The sequence below is a fragment of the Anomaloglossus baeobatrachus genome, chromosome 5 (assembly GCF_048569485.1).
Source record: "Anomaloglossus baeobatrachus isolate aAnoBae1 chromosome 5, aAnoBae1.hap1, whole genome shotgun sequence".
Lineage (NCBI taxonomy): Eukaryota > Metazoa > Chordata > Amphibia > Anura > Aromobatidae > Anomaloglossus > Anomaloglossus baeobatrachus.
The window spans coordinates 586,576,034-586,596,238 of record NC_134357.1 but is presented as its reverse complement, the minus strand read 5'-3'; the positions used below and the strand labels follow the sequence as shown (position 1 = coordinate 586,596,238).

The following is a 20,205-nucleotide window of genomic DNA, read 5'->3' as shown; positions in this document are numbered from 1 at the left end:
TATCTTCTCCCATGCGACTTCTCTGACAACAGAACCTGACTAATGATAAAAACATTTGCCAAATTCCGAATGCAAGAATGGCTCCTCTACTGTGTGGCTTTTCTCATGGTCGACAAAACTTGATTTACCAGTAAAACATTTCAAATATTCACAACATGAAAAAGGTTCCTTCCCTGTGCGGCTTCTTCAGATGTTTAACGAGATCTGATTTCTGAGAATAACATTTTCCACATTCAGAACATAAAAATGGTTTATCCCGTGTGAAACTTTCCATGATCAACAAGAGTTGATTTCCTAGTGAAACATTTTCCACATTCCAGGCATGAAAATGGCTTCTCCCCTGCGTGAGATCTTTGATGCACAACAAGATTTGATTTCCGAATAAAACATTTCCCACATTCTGAACATGAAAATGGCTTCTCCCCGGTGTGAGATCTTTGATGCACAACAAGATTTGATTTCCGAAAAAAACATTTCCCACACTCTGAACATGAAAATGGCTTCTCCCCTGTGTGAGTTGTCTGATGTTTAACAAGGTCTGATTTCCGATTATAACATTTCCCACACTCTGAACATGAAAAAGGCTTCTCCCCTGTGTGAGATCTTTGATGCACAACAAGTTCTGATTTCTGAATAAAACATTTCCCACATTCTGAACATGAAAATGGCCTCTCCCCTGTGTGACATTTCTGATGCGAAACAAGATGTGATTTCTGAATAAAACATTTCCCACACTCTGAACATGAAAAAGGCTTCTCCCCTGTGTGAGATCTTTGATGCCTAACAAGTTCTGATTTCCGAATAAAACATTTCCCACACTCTGAACATGAAAAAGGTTTCTCCCCTGTGTGAGATCTTTGATGTCTAACAAGTTCTGATTTCTCAATAAAACATTTCCCACACAATGAACATGAAAATGGCTTTTCCTCTGTGTGAATTTTCGGATGTCTAACAAGGTGTGATTTCCAAATAAAACGTTTCCTACATTTTGAACATGAATATGGTTTATCCCTTGTTGGGTCCGTTTCATGTTCCACATCCCTTCTGTAACTTTGATTTTGCTTACAATTCTGTGATAAATGAGAATTTTGGACTTGTTTGAAAAGATCAGATGATAGAGCTTTCCAAGGTAGGGCTGGAGGTATATCTGGGACAACAGCATGCTCTTCATATCTATCATGTGTGACACTGTGATCGTTTGTTTTAAATTTTGAAGATATTAAATTTCCATCTGAACTCCCGATACAATTATCTGCTAAAAAAAAAACAACACAATATTATTATTATTTTTTAATGATATTATCTTGAATTTTTTTTTTTTAAAACCATAACATCAGAAATTAAATTAGTAAAAAAAAAATTTCTAAATCTATTCTTCAATTTCGAGATCTAAAGGGGGCTTTACACGCAGCGATATCGCTAGAGATGTCGATGGTGAAAGCACCTGCCCCCGTCGGTTGTGCGTCACGGGAAAATCGCTGCCCATGGCGCACAACATCGTTAGGAGCCGTCACACGGACTTACCTGCCTAGCGACGTCGCTGTGGCCGGCGAACCGCCTCCTTTCTAAAGGCCGCTTTTCACACAACGACATCGCTAACGAGATGTCGTTGGGGTCACGGAATTCGTGACGCACATCCGGCCTTGTTAGCGACGTCATTGCGTGTGAAACGCACGAACGACCGTTAACGATCAAAATTACTTACCTTATTGTTGATTATTGACGCATCGTTCTATTCCCAATTATCGTTGCTGTTGCAGGACGCAGGTTGTTCGTTGTTACTGCGGCAGCACACATCGCTATGTGTGACACCGCAGGAACGAGGAACATCACCGTACCTACGGCCGCCGGCAATGAGGAAGAAAGTAGGTGGGTGGGATGTTCCACCCGCTCATCTCCGCCCCTCTGCTTCTATTGGGCGGCCGCTTAGTGACGTCGCTGTGACGCCGCACGAACCGCCCCCTTAGAAAGGAGGAGGTTTGCCGGCCACAGCGATGTCGCTAGGCAGGTAAGTACGTGTGACCGTTCTTAGCGATGTTGTGCGCCACGGGCAGCGATTTGCTAGCGATGTCACTGTGTGTAAAGTGCCCTTAAGGGGGCGGTCCGTGCGGCGTCAGAGCGGCGTCACTAAGCGGCCGCCTAATAGAAGCGGAGGGGTGGAGATGAGCGGCCGTAACATCCCGTCAACCTCCTTCCTTCCTCATTGCCGACGGCCGCAGGTAAGCTGTAGTTCGTCGTTCCCGAGGTGTCACACATAGCGATGTGTGCTGCCTCGGGAACGACGAACAACCTGCGTCCTCAACAATCAACGATTTTTGGAAAACGAACGACGTGTCAACGATGGACGATTTGGTGAGTATTTTCCATCGTTAATGGCCACTCGTTGGTGTCACACACAACGACGTCACTAACGATGCTGGATGTGCGTCACGGAATCAGTGACCCCGGTGATATATCGTTAGATACGTCGTTGCGTGCAACGGGGCCTTAAGAGTTACACTGTTGTTAATTCGAACCTCCCATTCCTGTCTGCAAGATATCTCTCCAGTAGCACCAGTTCTCTGGAATGTACTACAGTAAATAATCTGATTGATTGTCACAATGTGACTGCAGGACAGCAAGGGACAGGGAGCACCTATACTGTCCCTCACGCTAGAGGACCCAAACTATTCCTAACCTCTGGCTTACCCCTGAAGGTGGAGATGCCGGTCTTACTATTCTCCTGACCAGATCTAATCTGTTATCCCTCCAGGGAAGAAAGGGGCAAGAGTATGATGGAAATAGATTAAGACAGACGGGAAAACTAAAATTCAGACACACTGCAAACTCACAGAAATAAGCAATGAGGGACTAAGGAGAAAACAAGAGGAGGAAGGCAGCAACAAAAAGACAACAAGGGTTAACACCACAACAGCTCACAGCAATAATGCACAACGACCACCCGTAAGTCTGTTTCACAACACCCCACCAAACCAGTATAGGTAAACTATAGCTGGCATTAATGGAATAGTCCAGCCAGCATATCGTGGTGGGAAGTGAATGACACTGGCTCCCCTACAGCATATGATCAAATTAGCAAGCAGCTCAGCAGAGATTAACTCTTGCTAGCCTGCTTAAGTCTGTGCTTTGCCTGCGTTTCCCTGCGCTGCTCACAGACATCAGAGACGTTAGCAGGCAGAGTGCCAGAATCTAATTTACAGTTGAAAAAATCTGCAAAAATCTCCTTATAACATTGATCCACAACATAGACAATTTTAAAAAGATTTTTCGAAGATAAAAATAAAATCGTTACAGATAGATGCCGGATATTTAACGGGGTTGTCCGGGACTGTAACGTTGATGACCCATCCTTAGGCTTTGTAACCAAAGCAGGTAGCAGGGTCTTGCTGTCTGTGCAGATAAACATTAGCGCTCCAATTCATCAAGATCGGCGATGGACACTGAAAAATGATGTCAGGGACTGGAGTGAGATTTCTGGCATAGGGAACGCTGCAGTTTCTTACAAATAGGAGAAGCGGTGGCATCACGTTCCCATTGTGGTTAAAGCTCGCTAAAATTGGTGTGAAACCTCCAAATGTGGCACAATTTTTTCACAACTCTGTGTTGTACAAAAATGTTTGAGAACTTTTGAAGTGATTTATGCCAGAATTCTGCCATAATTGCTTTGATGAGTCAGGGTCTAGGTGTCAAATCTCCTTCTGTAGATGTCTCCATTCCATCCAGGGTAGGTTGCCAGTAGTTCACATTCTCTAAAGCAATAATTTTATTAGAAACTAGCTGTAGTACCTGACGTTGCCTTGGATAGTAACTGTCTCTCTCCCAGTCTCTGTCTGTCTGTCTCTTTCCCTGTCTGTCTTTTTCTCTGTCTGTCTCTGTCTTTCTATCTCTTTGTCTGTCTCCGTCTCTTTCCCTGTCCGTCTGTGTCTGTCTGTCTCTTTTCCTGACTGTATTGTGACACGCCAATATTACATTCAAGGGTGTGGCTGCGCATTTTAACACACCAACATTCTTCTGAAGTTCTGGCTGCATTGTGGCTCCCAGCTTCATTGACTTTCATGGAGGCACCTTTTTGGGAAATAACTGTAAAGCATAGGGTTAAAATTTACCCTATGACGTCTATAATGTTCCCTGAGTCAAATTGGGTGTTTGTGAAAGATTTTGTGACTGTACACGCAACGGTGCGGATTCCTTTAGCGGACACACACACACACACACACACACACCTTTATATATTAGACTAGAAGGTGGCCCGATTCTACGCATCGGGTATTCTAGAATTTACGTATTGTGTAGTTCATGTATGATTTTTGTTATATATATATATATATATATATATAGATGTTGTTGTGTGTAGTTACCAAGTGTTTGTGTAGGGCGCTGTACATGTTCTGGGTGTTGTCTGGGTGTGATGGGGGGTGAGAGCAGTGTTTGTGTGTTGCATTGTTTGTGGAGCGCTGTGTGTGTAGCGTTGTGTGTGTGTGTTGCGCGGTTTGTGTGTGTGTGGTGTGTTTTGGGGGGAGGTATGTTTTGTGCAATGTGTGTGTTGTGCGGTATGTGCGTATATTTGTGTGTGCAGCGTTGTCTGTGTGTGGGTGTCTGTGTAGGGCAGTTGTTTGTGGTTCCCAGTGTGTGTGTGTGGTGTGTTGTGCAGTGCGCGCGCGTGTGTGTGTGTTGGGGGGAGGTGTGCACTTCCCATCGTGCTCCATCCCCCATGCAGCGCACTCCCCATCGTGCTCCATCCCCCATGCAGCGCACTCCCTATCGTGCTCCATCCCCTATGCTGCGCCCCCCCCCTTCGTGCTCCATCTCCCATCCTGCGCACTCCCAAACGTGCTCCATCCGCCATGCTGCGCACTCCGAAACGTGCTCCATCCGCCATGCTGCGCACTCCCAAACGTGCTCCATCCGCCATGCTGTGCACTCACCATCGTGCTCCATCCCCCATGCTGCGCACTCCCAAACGTGCTCCATCCGCCATGCTGCGCACTCCCCATCGTGCTCCATCTCCCATGCTGCGCACTCCCCATCGTGCTCCATCCCCCATGCAGCGCACTCCCCATCGTGCTCCATCCCCTATGCTGCGCACTCCCCATCGTGCTGAATCCCCCATGCTGCGCACTCCCAAACGTGCTCCATCCGCCATGCTGCGCACTCCCAAACGTGCTCCATCCGCCATGCTGCGCACTCCCAAACGTGCTCCATCCGCCATGCTGCGCACTTCCAAACGTGCTCCATCCGCCATGCTGCGCACTCCCAAACGTGCTCCATCCGCCATGCTGCGCCAGCATCAGCCTCTCTACCCGCAGCATCAGCCTCTCTGCCCGCAGCATCAGCCTCTCTGTCCCCAGCATCAGCCTCTCTGTCCCCAGCATCAGCCTCTCTGTCCCCAGCATCAGCCTCTCTGTCCCCAGCATCAGCCTCTCTGTCCCCAGCATCAGCCTCTCTTCTCCCAGCATCAGCCTCTCTCATCCCAGCATCAGCCTCTCTCATCCCAGCATCAGCCTCTCTGCCCCCAGCATCAGCCTCTCTGTCCCCAGCATCAGCCTCTCTGTCCCCAGCATCAGCCTCTCTGTCCCCAGCATCAGCCTCTCTGTCCCCAGCATCAGCCTCTCCTCTCTGTCCCCAGCATCAGCCTCTCTCCTCCCAGCCTTCCCCAGCATCAGCCTCTCTCCTCCCAGCCTCCCCCAGCATCAGCCTCCCCCAGCATCAGCCTCTCTCCTTCCAGCCTCCCCCAGCATCAGCCTCTCTCCTTCCAGCCTCCCCCAGCATCAGCCTCTCTCTCCCAGCCTTCCCCAGGATCAGCCTCTCTCCTCCCAGCCTCCGTCCTCCCAGCCTTCCCCAGCATCAGCTTTCCCCTCCCAGCCTCCCTCAGCATCAGCCTCTCTCCTCCCAGCCTCAGCCTCTCTCCTTCCAGCCTCCCCCAGCATCAGCCTCTCTCCTTCCAGCCTTCCTCAGCAGCATCAGCCTCCCCTTCCCAGCCTTCCCCAGGATCAGCCTCTCTCCTCCCAGCCTCCTTCCTCCCAGCCTCCTTCAGCATCAGCCTTCCCCTCCCAGTCTCCCCCAGCATCAGCCTCCCCCTCCCAGCCTTCCCCAAGATCAGCCTCTCTGCTCCCAGCCTCCTCCAGCACGCCGTGCTCCTCTGCCGACACTCACACACACGATCGCATACACTCACACACACCCGATCCCGACACTCACACACACCCGATCGCATACACTCACACACACAGACACTGACGATATCGCACATACGCGCTCACAGTCACAACATCCGGAGATACCACATGCTTCTGGCCATGTGATCCTCCGTCAGGTCCTGGAAGGTCACAACAGCACAGTATCGAGGCCGAGAAGCAAGCGATATCGCCGGATGCTGTGAGTGTGTGGATGCGATGTGATGTGTGATGTGTGTGTGAGGTGTGTGTGTGAGAGTGAGTGTGATCTGATGTGTGTGTATGTGTGTGTGTGTGCTGTTATGTGTGTGCGTGTGGATCTTCCGGCGCTGCAGGACCTTGATGCGCTTGTAACCATGCCAACGCATCCCGTCCCCCGCTCGCACGGGAGCCCACACCACTCCCGTGCGAGCGGGGGATGGGGGACGGGGGGGGGGGGAGTACAGTACTCACCTCCGTGACAGCCGTGTCAGTTCGGGGAATGCGCGGGGGGAGGTGGGCGTGGCCAGAGCTAGCGTGCGTTGCGTGAGGGGGGTGGGGCGTGGCGTGGCCGAATTGCCAATGCCTGCAGGGTGCCGGGGCGAGAGGCAAATCTGTGGGGGGCGGAGCCTGGGCGAGCGGCTGGCCAATCCGTGTGGGGGCGCAGCCTGGGCGAGCGGCCAATCTGTGTGAGGGGGCGGGGCCATGGCGAGCCCAGCGGCCAATCAGCTTTGTGTCACCGTAAGGACACAATTTTGGAGCATGACAGACAGACAGACAGACAGAATAAGGCAATTATATATATAGATTATTTGGTAGTTGCAAACTTTAGCATTTCAGTGTGCAGCTATAACTCTTTTTTCTATTATCTATCTACACACACACCACCTCGTCTCCTCTTCAGCTTTAGACTCCTGCAATTAAAAGACATTTGGTCACATGACATGATGTCGAAAAGGTCCATAAGCAGTCCTATAATCGGTATATAAACACTGGGACCTCTAGGAGAATGGGGCCCTGTGAACTTGCCCAGTTTGCTCTCCCTTTCCCCTAAAGCCACTCCTCTATGCCAGCCTGTTTTCTGCTCAGTTCTTTTAGACTCCTGCAATTAAGAGACGTTTGGTTACATCATGTCACATGAAATTGAAGTCATCAAAGGTCCTTTAACAATTAGCCTCAGAATACAACTGATGGGGTCCCTAAGAGAGTGGGGTTCCTGAGGAATTGCACAGTTTGACACGTCCTAACGCTAGCTCTGACTGTAAATAGGGCTTATTTTTCAAGCATTCTCCACAAATCCCATAAAACCATGCTGGGTTTATTTTTGGGGTAGGTTTTTTTTTTCAGGGAAATAGAGTATTCATGAACCCTCTGTAAATTTTTGAGTTGCCATCATAACGATATCGAGAAGGCACTAGAAACAAACAGCAGAAGAAGCAGAAGCAAAGAAAATACAGCTGAAAAACCCAGAGCATAAAGTCTAAAAATGTAAACACAAAATTGGTGCAGAAATTACATGAGTAGATATCTCTTACTGGATAGAGCTGGAGGAAACACATCCTGAGAAACATCGGGATCTTCTTGTTTACAGTCCTGTGGGAGAAGAGGACGGGGACATCTCTCTGGTGTTGTCCTCTTACTGGATAGACCTGGAGGAGACACATCCTGAGGAACATCGGGATCTTCTTGTTTACAGTCCTGTGGGAGAAGAGGACGGGGACATCTCTCTGGTGTTGTCCTCTTACTGGATAGACCTGGAGGAGACACATCCTGAGGAACATCGGGATCTTCTTGTTTACAGTCCTGTGGGAGAAGAGGACGGGGACATCTCTCTGGTGTTGTCCTCTTACTGGATAGACCTGGAGGAGACACATACAGGGACTGAATTCATTCCTTACATACAGATAATTATAGGCCGTGTGTATTTAGTCCTGTCTATTACCTGGTGATGTGAGGGGCTGGGGATCCTCCATCATGACGTCCTTGTACAGATCTTTGTGTCCTTCTAAATACTCCCACTCCTCCATGGAGAAATAGACGGTGACGTCCTGACACCTTATAGGAACCTGACACATACAATGATACCGTCACCCCCGATCCCTTCATAGCGTTACTGTATAATGTCCCAGCATTCCCAGCAGTGTCACCTCTCCAGTCAGCAGCTCAATCATCTTGTAGGTGAGTTCTAGGATCTTCTGGTCATTGATGTCCTCATGTATCGGGGGGTGAGGTGGAGGCCCCGTGATTGGGCTCAGGGGTCTTCCCCATCCCTCAGACACAGGGGCCTGACAGCGCTCACTAGAGGTCTTCTTCACTACTGTGTAATCCTGGTTATGGAGAGACACAGTAATAAATCTCACTCCAGACATTTCCAGAGTCCTCACCTCTCCAGTTCTGTCCATCTGTTATTCCCATAGATAAGAATGATGTAATGTGACGTCATCAGAATCTCTCACCTCTCCAGTAAGCCGGAAGAGGATCTCTAGGGTGAGGTGTAATATCCTCTCCACCATCTTGTCCCTGTCCTTATCCATCCTTCATGGGGCAATCAGGAGAATTCTCTTCTATAGAAAATCTCCACTGAGAGGATCCGATATTGTAGGGACCTGAATGGGAAGGAGATGAGCCGATCTGTAAAATACTGCAGATTATATTGGAGGTAAGATATCACTTGAATAGGAATACAATTCAACATGAAATGTGCTATGTAAGTAGTAAAACCGACCCATAAAAGTAGCACATTATTTATATAGCAATATAAATACAATGAAAAGTGATGAATTATCCATATTGCACCTAGAATGGTATCAATCATAGTTTTCATAGTTTTTTAGGTTGAAGGGAGACTCTAAGGGGCACTTTGCACACTGCGACATCGCAGGCCGATGCTGCGATGCCGAGTGCGATAGTCCCCGCCCCCGTCGCAGCAGCGATATGTGGTGATAGCTGGCGTAGCGAAAATTATCGCTACGCCAGCTTCACACACACACTCACCTGCCGTGCGACGTCCCTGTGGCCGGCGACCCGCCTCCTTGTTAAGGGGGCGGGTCGTGCGGCGTCACTGCGACGTCACACGGCAGGCGGCCAATCGGAGCGGAGGGGCGGAGATGAGCAGGATGTAAACATCCTGCCCACCTCCTTCCTTCCGCATATCCTACGGAAGCCGCGGTGACGCCGGTAGGAGATGTTCCTCGCTCCTGCGGCTTCACACACAGCGATGTGTGCTGCCGCAGGAGCGAGGAACAACATCGGACCGTCGCGTCAGCGTAATTATGAATTACGCCGACGCTGCACCGATGATACGATTACGACACTTTTGCGCTCGTTAATAGTATCATCCAGCCTTTACACACTGCGATGTCGCATGCGATGCCGAATGTGCGTCACTTTCAATTTGACCCCACCGACATCGCACCTGCGATGTCGCAGTGTGCAAAGTGCCCCTAAGTCCATCTAGTTCAACCCGTAGCCTAACATGTTGATCCAGAGGAAGGCAAAAAAACCCCAATGTGGCAAACAAGTTCCAATGGGGAAAAAATTTCCTTCCTTCGTCCACATACGGCAATCAGACTAGTTCCCTGGATCAATAAATATGACAGTTCCCTGTCATAAAATCTAATATACATAACTGGTAATATTAAATTTTTCAAGAAAGGCATCCAGGCTCTGCTTAAATGTTAGTAGTGAATCACTCATTACAACATCATGCGGCAGAGAGTTCCATAGTCTCACTGCTCGTACAGTAAAGAATCCTCGTCTGTGATTATGATTAAACCTTCTTTCCTCAAGACGTAGCGGATGCCCCCGTGTTCCAGTCGCAGGCCTAGGTGTAAAAAGATCTTTGGAAAGGTCTCTGTACTGTCCCCTCATATATTTATACATTGTGATTAGATCCCCCCTAAGCCTTCGTTTTTCCAAACTAAATAACCCCAAGTTTAATAACCTGTCTTGGTATTGCAGCCCACCCATTCCTCTAATAATCTTGGTCGCTCTTCTCTGCACCCTCTCCAGTTCAGCTATGTCCTTCTTATATATCGGTGACCAGAATTGTACACAGTATATAAGTGCGGTCGCACTAGTGACTTGTACAGAGGTAGAACTATATTTTTTTCATGAACACTTATACCTCTTTTAATACATCCCATTATTTTATTAGCCCTGGCAGCAGCTGCCTGACACTGTCCACTAAAGTGAAGTTTACCATCCCCCCATACACCCAAGGCTTTTTCTGTGTCTGTTTTACCCAGTGTTCTACAATTAAGTACATAATCATAAATGTTATTTCCTCTACCCAAGTGCATGACCTTACATTTATCTACATTAAACTTCAATTGCCACTTCTCAGCCCAATCCTCCAATTTACATAAATCTCTCTGTAATATAAAATTATCCTCCTCTGTATTGATTACCCTGCAGAGTTTAGTATCATCTGCAAATATTGAAATTCTACTCCGCATGCCCCCAACAAGGTCATTTATAAATATGTTGAAAAGAAGCGGGCCCAATACTGACCCCTGTGGTACCCCACTATGAACTGAGACCCAGTCCGAGTACGTACCATTAATAACCACCCTTTGTTTCCTATCACTGAGCCAGTTTTTAACCCAGTTACACATATTTTCCCCTATCCCCATTATTCTCATTTTATGTACCAACCTTTTGTGTGGCACCGTATCAAAAGCTTTTGAAAAGTCCATATACACAACATCCACTGCATTTCCCTGGTCCAGGCTTGAACTTACCTCTTCATAGAAGCTGATCAAATTAGTTTGACAGGATCGATCCCTCATAAACCCATGTTGATACTCTGTCATAAGGTTATTTTTCTTGAGATACTCCAGTATAGCATCTCTCAAGAAACCCTCAAGGATTTTACCAACCGTAGAGGTTAAACTTACCGGCCTATAATTTCCCGGCTCAGTTTTTGTCCCCTTTTTGAATATTGGCACCACATTTGCTATGCGCCAGTCCTGCGGTACCGACCCTGTTATTAAGGAATCTGAGAAGATTAAAAATAATGGTCTATCTATCACAGAACTCAATTCCTGTAGTACTCTGGGGTGTATGCCATCCGGGCCCGGAGATTTGTCAACCTTAGTGATTTCGAGGCGGCGGCGTACTTCCTGCTGGGTTAAGCAGGTAATATTCAAGGGTGAATTTATGGTATCACTGGTCATGTCATCTGCCATGGCATTTTCTTGTATAAAAACCGTAGAAAAAAAAAGTCATTCAGCAGGTTGGCTTTACCCTCATCCCCTTCCACCATTTCACCAAGACTATTTTTAAGGGGGCCAACACTATCGCTTTTCAGTTTTTTACTGTTTATGTAGTTAAATAATATTTTAGGATTATTTTTACTTTCTCTCGCAATGAGTCTCTCTGTCTCAAACTTAGCTAGCTTAATTTGCTTTTTACATATTTTATTTAATTTTCTATAATTATATAATGCCTCATCACTACCTACCCTCTTTAATTCTTTTAAGGCTTTCTGTTTTTCTTTTATTGCTTCCCTTACAGCTCTATTTAGCCATAGGGGTTTCCTCCTATTTCTAGCATGTTTGTTCCCATAGGGTATATTTTCTGCACAAGCCCTATTCAGGATGCTCATAAAAGTCTCCCATTTGCTTTGTGTACTTTTATTACTTAGTACATCATCCCAGTTTATTGCACTATGATCATCTCTCAACCGTTTAAAATTTGCTTTCCTGAAGTTTAGTGTCCTTGTAGCCCCTCTACTAGACATCTTACTAAAGAATACATGAAAACGTATTATTTTGTGATCACTATTCCCCAAGTAACCCCCAACTTGTATATTTGATATGCGGTCTGGCCTATTGGTTAGTACAAGGTCTAGTAGTGCTCCCCCTCTTGTGGGGTCCTGTACCATTTGTGAAAGGTAATTATCTTTCATTGTTATCAAAAATCTATTTCCTTTGCTGGAACTGCAAGTTTCTGTTCCCCAATTTATATCAGGATAGTTAAAGTCCCCCAAAATAATGACCTCTCCGAGACTCGCTGCTTTATCAATTTGCTTTATGAGGAGATTCTCTACCTCTTCCATAATATTCGGCGTCTTATAACACACCCCTATCAGTATTTTATTATTCATTCTCCCCCCCTTATCTCCACCCATAGGGACTCTACATTCTCAGTACCCTCACATATGTTGTCACGCAGGATGGGTTTTAAGGATGATTTTACATATAGACACACACCTCCCCCTCGCTTATTTGTACGGTCATTCCTGAATAGGCTATAACCCTGTAAATTAACAGCCCAGTCATAGCTCTCATCCAGCCATGTCTCTGATATCCCCACTATATCATAATATTCTTCCAACAATATTAATTCTAATTCCTCCACCTTATTTGTGAGGCTTCGGGCATTAGTGTACATGCACGTTACGTATGACTCTGTACCTGTATTCCTGCTTACTGTATTAACTGTCCTAACCCTTCCCCCCGTACCACCCCCAATTTCATTACTTGTGCCCAAGTAAATGAAAATGTCGTCTCATCAAGAGAAAAACAAGTCCTCACTCAACTCCATCGACGCAAAAATAATAATGTTACCGGTGTTGGAAAATGGCGACACAAACTGATTTTGTTTTTACTAAAGTGATTTCTATTCACTACTAGAGATGAGTGACCCTGAAGTTCAGTGTTCGGTACGAACTCAGACCTTTCCGATAAGGTGCGGAGATCGGATGCTTTATGTATGTAAACCACTCTCGCGAGCATCGCTGTGCTCGGGTACACTTGGTGCTCACCCTGGTGTGAGCTGCTTGCAGTGTATGATCGGCTCGCACTGGAGGTAACAGCAGTATGATCGGATGTAGTGTGCACCCACTATTTATTCACCATTTCACTCTACTTTGATTTTTTACTTAATTTCCAGCACATTTTATGGTAAAAGGAAAAACTATGAGTCATCTTTAAAAAAAAAACAACCCAACTCCTTCATATGGCAATGTGCGCGGAAAAATAAAAGAGCAGCACAGCAACACACAAATATGTAGCAATGGAGAGGAAGGTACAAATGGTTACTTCCTCTGCCTACTCGGTCACTGTATATACAGCTCTGCGGTGCAATGCAGCTGGAACAGCGAGGGACCTGACATCGACACAGATCTCTATGTGAGAGCCCATCCACCATCAGTAGTTGCTAACTGTAATTGTTTGGGGGGGTCTGAGTTTTTTTGGGGTGGGGAGGCGTCTGCTTTCTTTGATAAAAGTCCTGCTGTATTCTTTAACTTTTTTAGTTGCTTGGACATTTCCCTATGGAACTGCAAGTAGGGTTTATTTTTGGAGTAGGGCTGTTCTGACTTTTGCATTTGATCTGCATTCTTTATTGTTTGATTTGCTGTACATGTTTCTTTACTAGGTTGTACTTTACCTCCCTCTAGTGACTAAACTTTATCAGCACCAGCCGTGTTTTTCATGCCTCTTGTCTCCACCCCTTTGCGGTGCATTCTGGGTAGTAAGTCTCCATTTTCTAATTACTCACACACTGAGGACATTCTCCATTTTATCCCCCTTGTGATAACATCGCTGGTAAGGAAATCTATGTTTGTTGCCATATGCAGCTCTGGATTCTCTCTGAATTTACTAAGTTAGATTCAGGTTTCTTGTATATTTGTTATCTCATTGTTCCTAGTTTCACCAAACACATTTAGCAACGTTTAATAAAAACAGGCTTCAAGCAACAGTCTCCTTATTAAGCTATGGTGGAAAGGTTTAGCTGCCTGTCAAGCTTCACACGCCTCAGGGTCTGTGTAGGGAGGACAAAACAAGGGCTTACATTTTAAGTATACTCGAAAAATCCCCCAAAATCCTACTAGGGCTTATTTTTAGGGTATGTCTTATTTTCGAGGAAACATTGTAGAAAGAGCTGATGGTGCCTCCTCCTTCCCCATACACAGAGGATATGGTCACTGCTGAGTCATTATATCAGCCCCAGTTACAAGGGATGTAAGAAGAAAATAAAAATAAATACTGAACTGACTTCCCCCCCACCCTTTGATGCCCAATTTTTGTTCCAGTTTTATAATTTTTTTCTTAGCTGCATTTCAGTGTATTCACATCCGGGCTCCGCACTGCAGTGGATTTTATTGTTTTTGTTGCTAAAAACATGTAAAGAAAAACAAAAAAATAGAAAAAATAATTGGCGAATAAGAAACCACCTTTAGCGTCGTCATAAAAAGAAACAAAAGACGACGACAGTAACAGGAAAATGAAGTCGAGCAAATCACAGAAAAAAGACGCAAAAATGACTAAAATATCAGAAGAAAACAAATCTCAGCTCCTTAACCCCTCGAAGCCAGTTTTGCACTTAAAGGGAAGGCGCCGTGTTTTTTGTTTATATATTAATAATAGTGATTATGAAATAAAGTATTTTTAATACAAAATTTAATACTAAACTCACTGTTTATTTAGTTTTTATTTAATTCTAGTGTTACTGAAGCACTGGGGGCGGCCATCTTGGATTTGCTGTGAGTAATGACAGTTATCTCCTTTATGGCAGCCCCCTGGGCATTCACTCTGATGGTCGGACTCCGACTCTATACTTAATATAGGAAAGCTCCCTGCTGTGACCTGGAGATGCTCCTGGACTGTCCAGATCACAGCAGAGGGAGGAGATCAACGCCATCTTTGTGAAGCCCACAGCGTATGCTGATGAGTGCTGCACTTTCCCCCTGTCACCCACCAGGATGTGTGAGTACCAGCGCCCCCCCCACTGCTACCATCTCCAATGACACCTCCTGCTCCCCCCCCTCCCGGCCTGTCACCTGTCAGCCTTTGTGAGTACCGGTGCCCCTACCCTGCCGTCGCTGCTGCCGTCTCCAATGACACCCCAGGCTCTCCCCCACCGGCCTGTCACCTGTCGGCCTGTGTGAGTACCGGCGCCCCTCCTCCCGCTGCTATCGTCTCCAATGACACCCCCCGCTCTCCCTCCCACGGCCTGTCACCTGTCGGCCTTTGTAAGTACCGGCGCCTCTCCCCCCTCCGCCACTGCTACCACCATCTCCAATGACACCCACCGCCGCTACCCTTCCCCCCGCTCTCCTTGCAGAGCATTGCATGCATGTGGGTGTGCGTGCATGCAGAGTATTTCGTGTGTGTATGCAGAGTAATGAGTGCGTGCATGCAGAGAATTGCGTGCGTGCATGCAGAGCATTGTGTGCAGGCATACGTGCATGTAGAGCATTGCGTGCGGGCGTATGTGCATGAAGAGCATTGCGTGTGGGCGTGCGTGCATGCAGAGAATTGCGTGCGTACCTGCCGAGAATTGCGTGCAATGCAGAGCATTGTGTGTGGGCATGCAGAGCATTGCGTGCGTGCATGCAGAGCATTGCGTGCTGGTGTGCGTGCATGCAGAGCATTGTGTGCATGCATGCATACAATTGTGTGTGCATGCACGTGTGCATGCAGCATAGCATTGTGTGTGCGTGCGTACGTGCATGCAGAGCATTGCGGTCGGGTGTGCGTGCAGAGAATTGCATGCATGTGGCATCCTCATGCTGCTCATTCACACACAGAGCATATACACACACAGTACACACAGTATATAGTATATAAACACACTGGCTCCACCGACCTCATGCTGCTCGGCCACACACACAGTTTATACACACTGTACATATGGTATATATTATATACACATGGTATATAGTGTATACACACTGGCTCTGCCTCCCTCATGCTGCTCGGTCATGCACACAGTATATACACACAGTACACGGTATATAGAATACATACACACTGGCTCCGCCGCCTTCATGATGAATGCTCAGTCACACACACAGTATATACAGAATGTACACACACACACACACTGTGTGCATGCGTGTGGCAGAGCATTGTGGGTGGGCGTGTGTGTGGCACAGAAATGTGCGTGCATGTCACAGAGCATTGCGGGCATATATGTGGCAGAGCATTGCGGGCGTGCATGTGGCAGAGCATTGCGGGCGTGCATTTGGCAGAGCATTGTGGGTGGGCGTGTGTGTAGCACAGCAATGTGCGTCCATGTCACAGAGCATTGCGGGCATATATGTGGCAGAGAATTACAGGCGTGCATGTGGCACAGCATTGCGGACATGCATGTGCCAGAGCATTGCCAGCGTGCATGTGGCAGAGCATTGCGGCCGTGCATGTGGCAGAGCATTGCGGGCGTGCATGTGGCAGAGCATTGCGGGCGGGCATTTGGCAGAGCATTCTGGGTGGGCGTGTGTGTGGCACAGCAATGTGCGTGCATGTCACAGAGGATTGCGGGCATATATGTGGCAGAGCATTGCGGACATGCATGTGCCAGAGCATTGCGGGTGTGCAAGTGGCAGAGCATTGCGGGCATGCATGTAGCAGAGCATTACGGGTGGGCGTGTGGCAGAGCATTGTGTGTGCATGCGTGTGGCAGAGCACTGTGTGTGCGTTCGTGTGTCAGAGCATTGCGGGCGGGCTTTTGGCAGAGCATTGTGGGTGGGCGTGCATGTGGTGAGCATTGCTGGATCAGGGTGTGCAGAGCGCTATGTGGGGAGCACTGTGCAGCTGTCCTTGGTTACACTTTAGACATTTGTGGTCACCAACAAAATGGCTCTGCACTGTGTCCCTACATTTCATCTTCCCTTATCCGTATGGAAACACCCAGATTGGGAGGGGGAGCTGTGACATCACACACAGGAGGACAGACTCCGCCCACTTTTACTGCAGCTGTAATGTGAGATATTTCTACAGTAGGATTTCTGTAGGATTTCAGCAGCTGCTCCCCCTAGTGTTTAACAGTGGAAAATATAAAACTTTTTATTTTTTTTTATATTTTGCTCAATTAAAAACAACTAATAATATTTAAACAAAACATTAAAACATTAATACTTTACATTTTTTCAGTTATAGAAATTTTTTTTTGGACGGCACCTTCCCTTTAATGCTTTGGCCATGTTTTGCGGTTCTGACTAATGTCCTCTATGAGGTGATGTCTCTGGAGTTTCCTCGGATTTCGCGGATTCTGGTTTTTCCTCACATACTGGAGTTTGGGACAGTTATAAATTTAGGACGATATTTTTTGCTTATATTTGTAAAAACAACGAAAATTTGATGAAAATTTTGAAAATTTCTCAATTTTCAAACATTTTATTTTTCTGCCCATAAACCAGAGTGTTCTGTCACACAAATAGTTAATAAATCACATTTCCCACACGTCACTTTACATCAGCACAGGTTTTCATTTGAAAGTTAGAAGGGGTCAAAGTTCATCAGCAATTTCTCATTTTATTCAATAAAATTTACATAACCCTTTTTTTTTAGGGCCCACATCACGTCTGAAGTGACTTTGAGAGGCCGAGGTGATGGAAATTATCCAAAAGTGACCCCATTCTAAAAACTGCACCCCTCATACTGCTAAAAACCACATCCAAGAAATGTATTGCTTCAGAGAACCTAAAGTGATGTGGAATGAAAAACAAATATATCATTTTGCCTAAAAATGTTGCTTTAACCCCAATTTATTCACTTTTAGAAGAAATAACATAAAGTGGACCCCAAAATTTATTCCCAAGTTCTTCTGAGTGCATTGATACCCCACATGTGATCAGAAACCTCTGTTAGGACACACGGGAGGGCTTGGAATGGAAGGAGCACCATTTGAATTTTGGGAAAGTTGAAATATATTGCGGGCACCATGTCGCATTTGCAGGGCCCGTATACAGCAGAAACTCCCCACAAGTGACCCCAGTTTGGAAACTAGACCACTCAAGGAGTTTATTCAGGGGTATAGTAAGCATTTTGAATCTACAGGTAGTTCGCAAAAATGTTGCTGAAGCAGCAAATTTCTCACTTTTAGGCTATGTGCACACGATCTGGCAATACAGCGTCTAGGACGCAGTGCCAGCCCTCCTGTGGAGATGCGAGTATTGTCCGCGGGAGAACGCAGCTGCCCGGGCCCACGATCAGGGTTCGGGCCGCTGCGGACCTTAGCTTTATTCTCCCAGCAGAGAACACTCTCGTCTCCGCACCAAACAATTGACATGCTGAGGCTCGGGAAACCTCAAGTCGGTTTATGCTTCAGAGAAAAGAAGCACAGTGGACAGGAGATTTCTTAAAATCCTTCCTATGCACTAGTACTGCACAACGCAGCATTCTGGACACAGGCAATAGACTTGCAGACCTGCAGACCCCAGCTATCAGCTTCACCTTGGCTGGTAATCCAATTTAGAGGTCACCCCGCACTGTTTTTTTTTAATTATTTATAAATAAATAATTAAAGAAAAGATTGAGCTCCCCCGCAAATTGGATTAGCAGCCAAGGTAAAGCGCACTGCTGGGGTCTGGCATTCTCAGGGTGGGAAGGTTCATGGTTATTTGGCCCTTCCCAGCCTAAAAATAGCAAACCGCATTAGATGTGCCAATACTGGTGCTTCGCTCCAGCTCATCCCGTTGCCCTGGTGCGATGGAAAATGGGGTAATATATGGGGCAGATACCAGCTGTGTAATGCCACTTGGCATCAAGCCCAGCAGTTAATTGATGTCTCGGCGTCTATCAGATACCCAACATTACGAACCCAGTCAATAAAAAAATAAAGATGACAAAAAAATGTATTTGAAAAAACACTCCCCCAATACATTCCCTCTTTCACCAATTTATTGAAAAGAAAAAAAAAATCCGGTCCGCCGTAATCTATTTTGGAGGTTCCACGACAACTGTGAGTCTTCCAGAATATGGGGTACGCTCAGGAAACATATCCACCATTTTCTGTAAGATCAGGCAATCCATGTGAGCAGTATGGCAGCAGTGACCTGAGAATACTGCATTCAAACTGCCCCGGTCCAACAGAGTAACCTGCAGTATCTTCATTCCAGAATATGGGGACACACTCAGTGAACGTATCCTCCATTTTCTGTGGGTGCAGGACCTCCATGTGATGAGCGTTGCTGCAGTGACCTGAGAATACTGCACTCACACTCCCACGGTCCACAGCACGGCAGTGTGAGCTGCAGTAAAATCAGTGTCACTGCCTGTAGAGCTGGCTGAGACCTGCTCTGCGCATGCGGCTGACATTTCTTCTGATGACAAGGAGAAGGAGGAGTGGCGGGGGATCGACGCTGCAAGAGAAGTACCGAGGGGACTGGGGATGACCTGGCTGGACCTGGGGATGACTTTCCTGCCCCATCTGACATGTCCAGGGACCGGGGATGACCTGGCTGGACCTGGGGATGACCTGCCTGGACCTGAGGATGAGTTTTCTACCTCATCTGACATGTCAGGGGCCCGGGTACATGTCAGATGAGGCAGAAAACAGTGGAGGACGCGTGCAGCTGGCGCGCAACACGTGTGGTGGCCATGTTAGATGATCATGAGGGGGACTGAGGGTGGAGGGCACTTTGCTACACTGTGGCACAGAGGGAGGACATTTCTCTCTCATGTGACATGTTTAATCAGATGGGAGATAAATCATTATTTACCGACCCTTCCTTGTTCTGCAATGTGATCATGTGTATCACATTGCAGAAAAATGTGATCTCTGGTGTATACCGGTGACCACGTGACCGGAGAGCAGAAAAAAAAACAGCCCGAATCGTGATCTCCAGGGTCTCAGTTACCACCGGTAGCTGAAATCCTGGAGATTGTCCGACACTGGGGGGCGGTATACACTTTTTTCTTGCAGCCGTTTTAAAACGGTGATATGGAATAAGTGCCCTTCACTACTGACGTTTTACTCCACACGGCTGTCGGAAAGGGAAAGGAAACTGCATGTACAAAACAACAACAATATGAAAATGTGCCTGGTCAAGAACCGGAGTAAACTGGTCCTGAACTGGACATGAAGGGGTTAATAAGAATGATGAGGCCCCCAATATAATAGAGACCCTGCACCTACCTCCACCTGCAGAGCCGCACACTAGATATATAATACCCTGCACCTACCTCCACCTGCAGAGCCGCACACTAGATATATGGCTGCTCTGTGCTTACAGGACCTGTGATGATGTCACATGGAGGGGAGGAGTCAGGGGTCACATGATCAGCTCCTCAGTGTATAAATGTCACGCTGGGTGTGGGGA

General features: G+C 46.9%; 1 protein-coding gene across 1 annotated transcript in view; it reads right to left on the bottom strand.

Moving 5' to 3' along the window:
* The window catches only part of LOC142313153 (uncharacterized), a 241,906-nt gene that overhangs the window by 107,865 nt on the left and 113,836 nt on the right, over nucleotides 1–20,205 (bottom strand). The window contains 6 exon segments of the mRNA XM_075352142.1: nucleotides 255–1,255; nucleotides 7,688–8,011; nucleotides 8,095–8,218; nucleotides 8,300–8,479; nucleotides 8,609–8,718; nucleotides 8,721–8,822. Of these exon segments, the coding sequence (XP_075208257.1) occupies nucleotides 255–1,255; nucleotides 7,688–8,011; nucleotides 8,095–8,218; nucleotides 8,300–8,479; nucleotides 8,609–8,718; nucleotides 8,721–8,822 (1,841 nt within the window).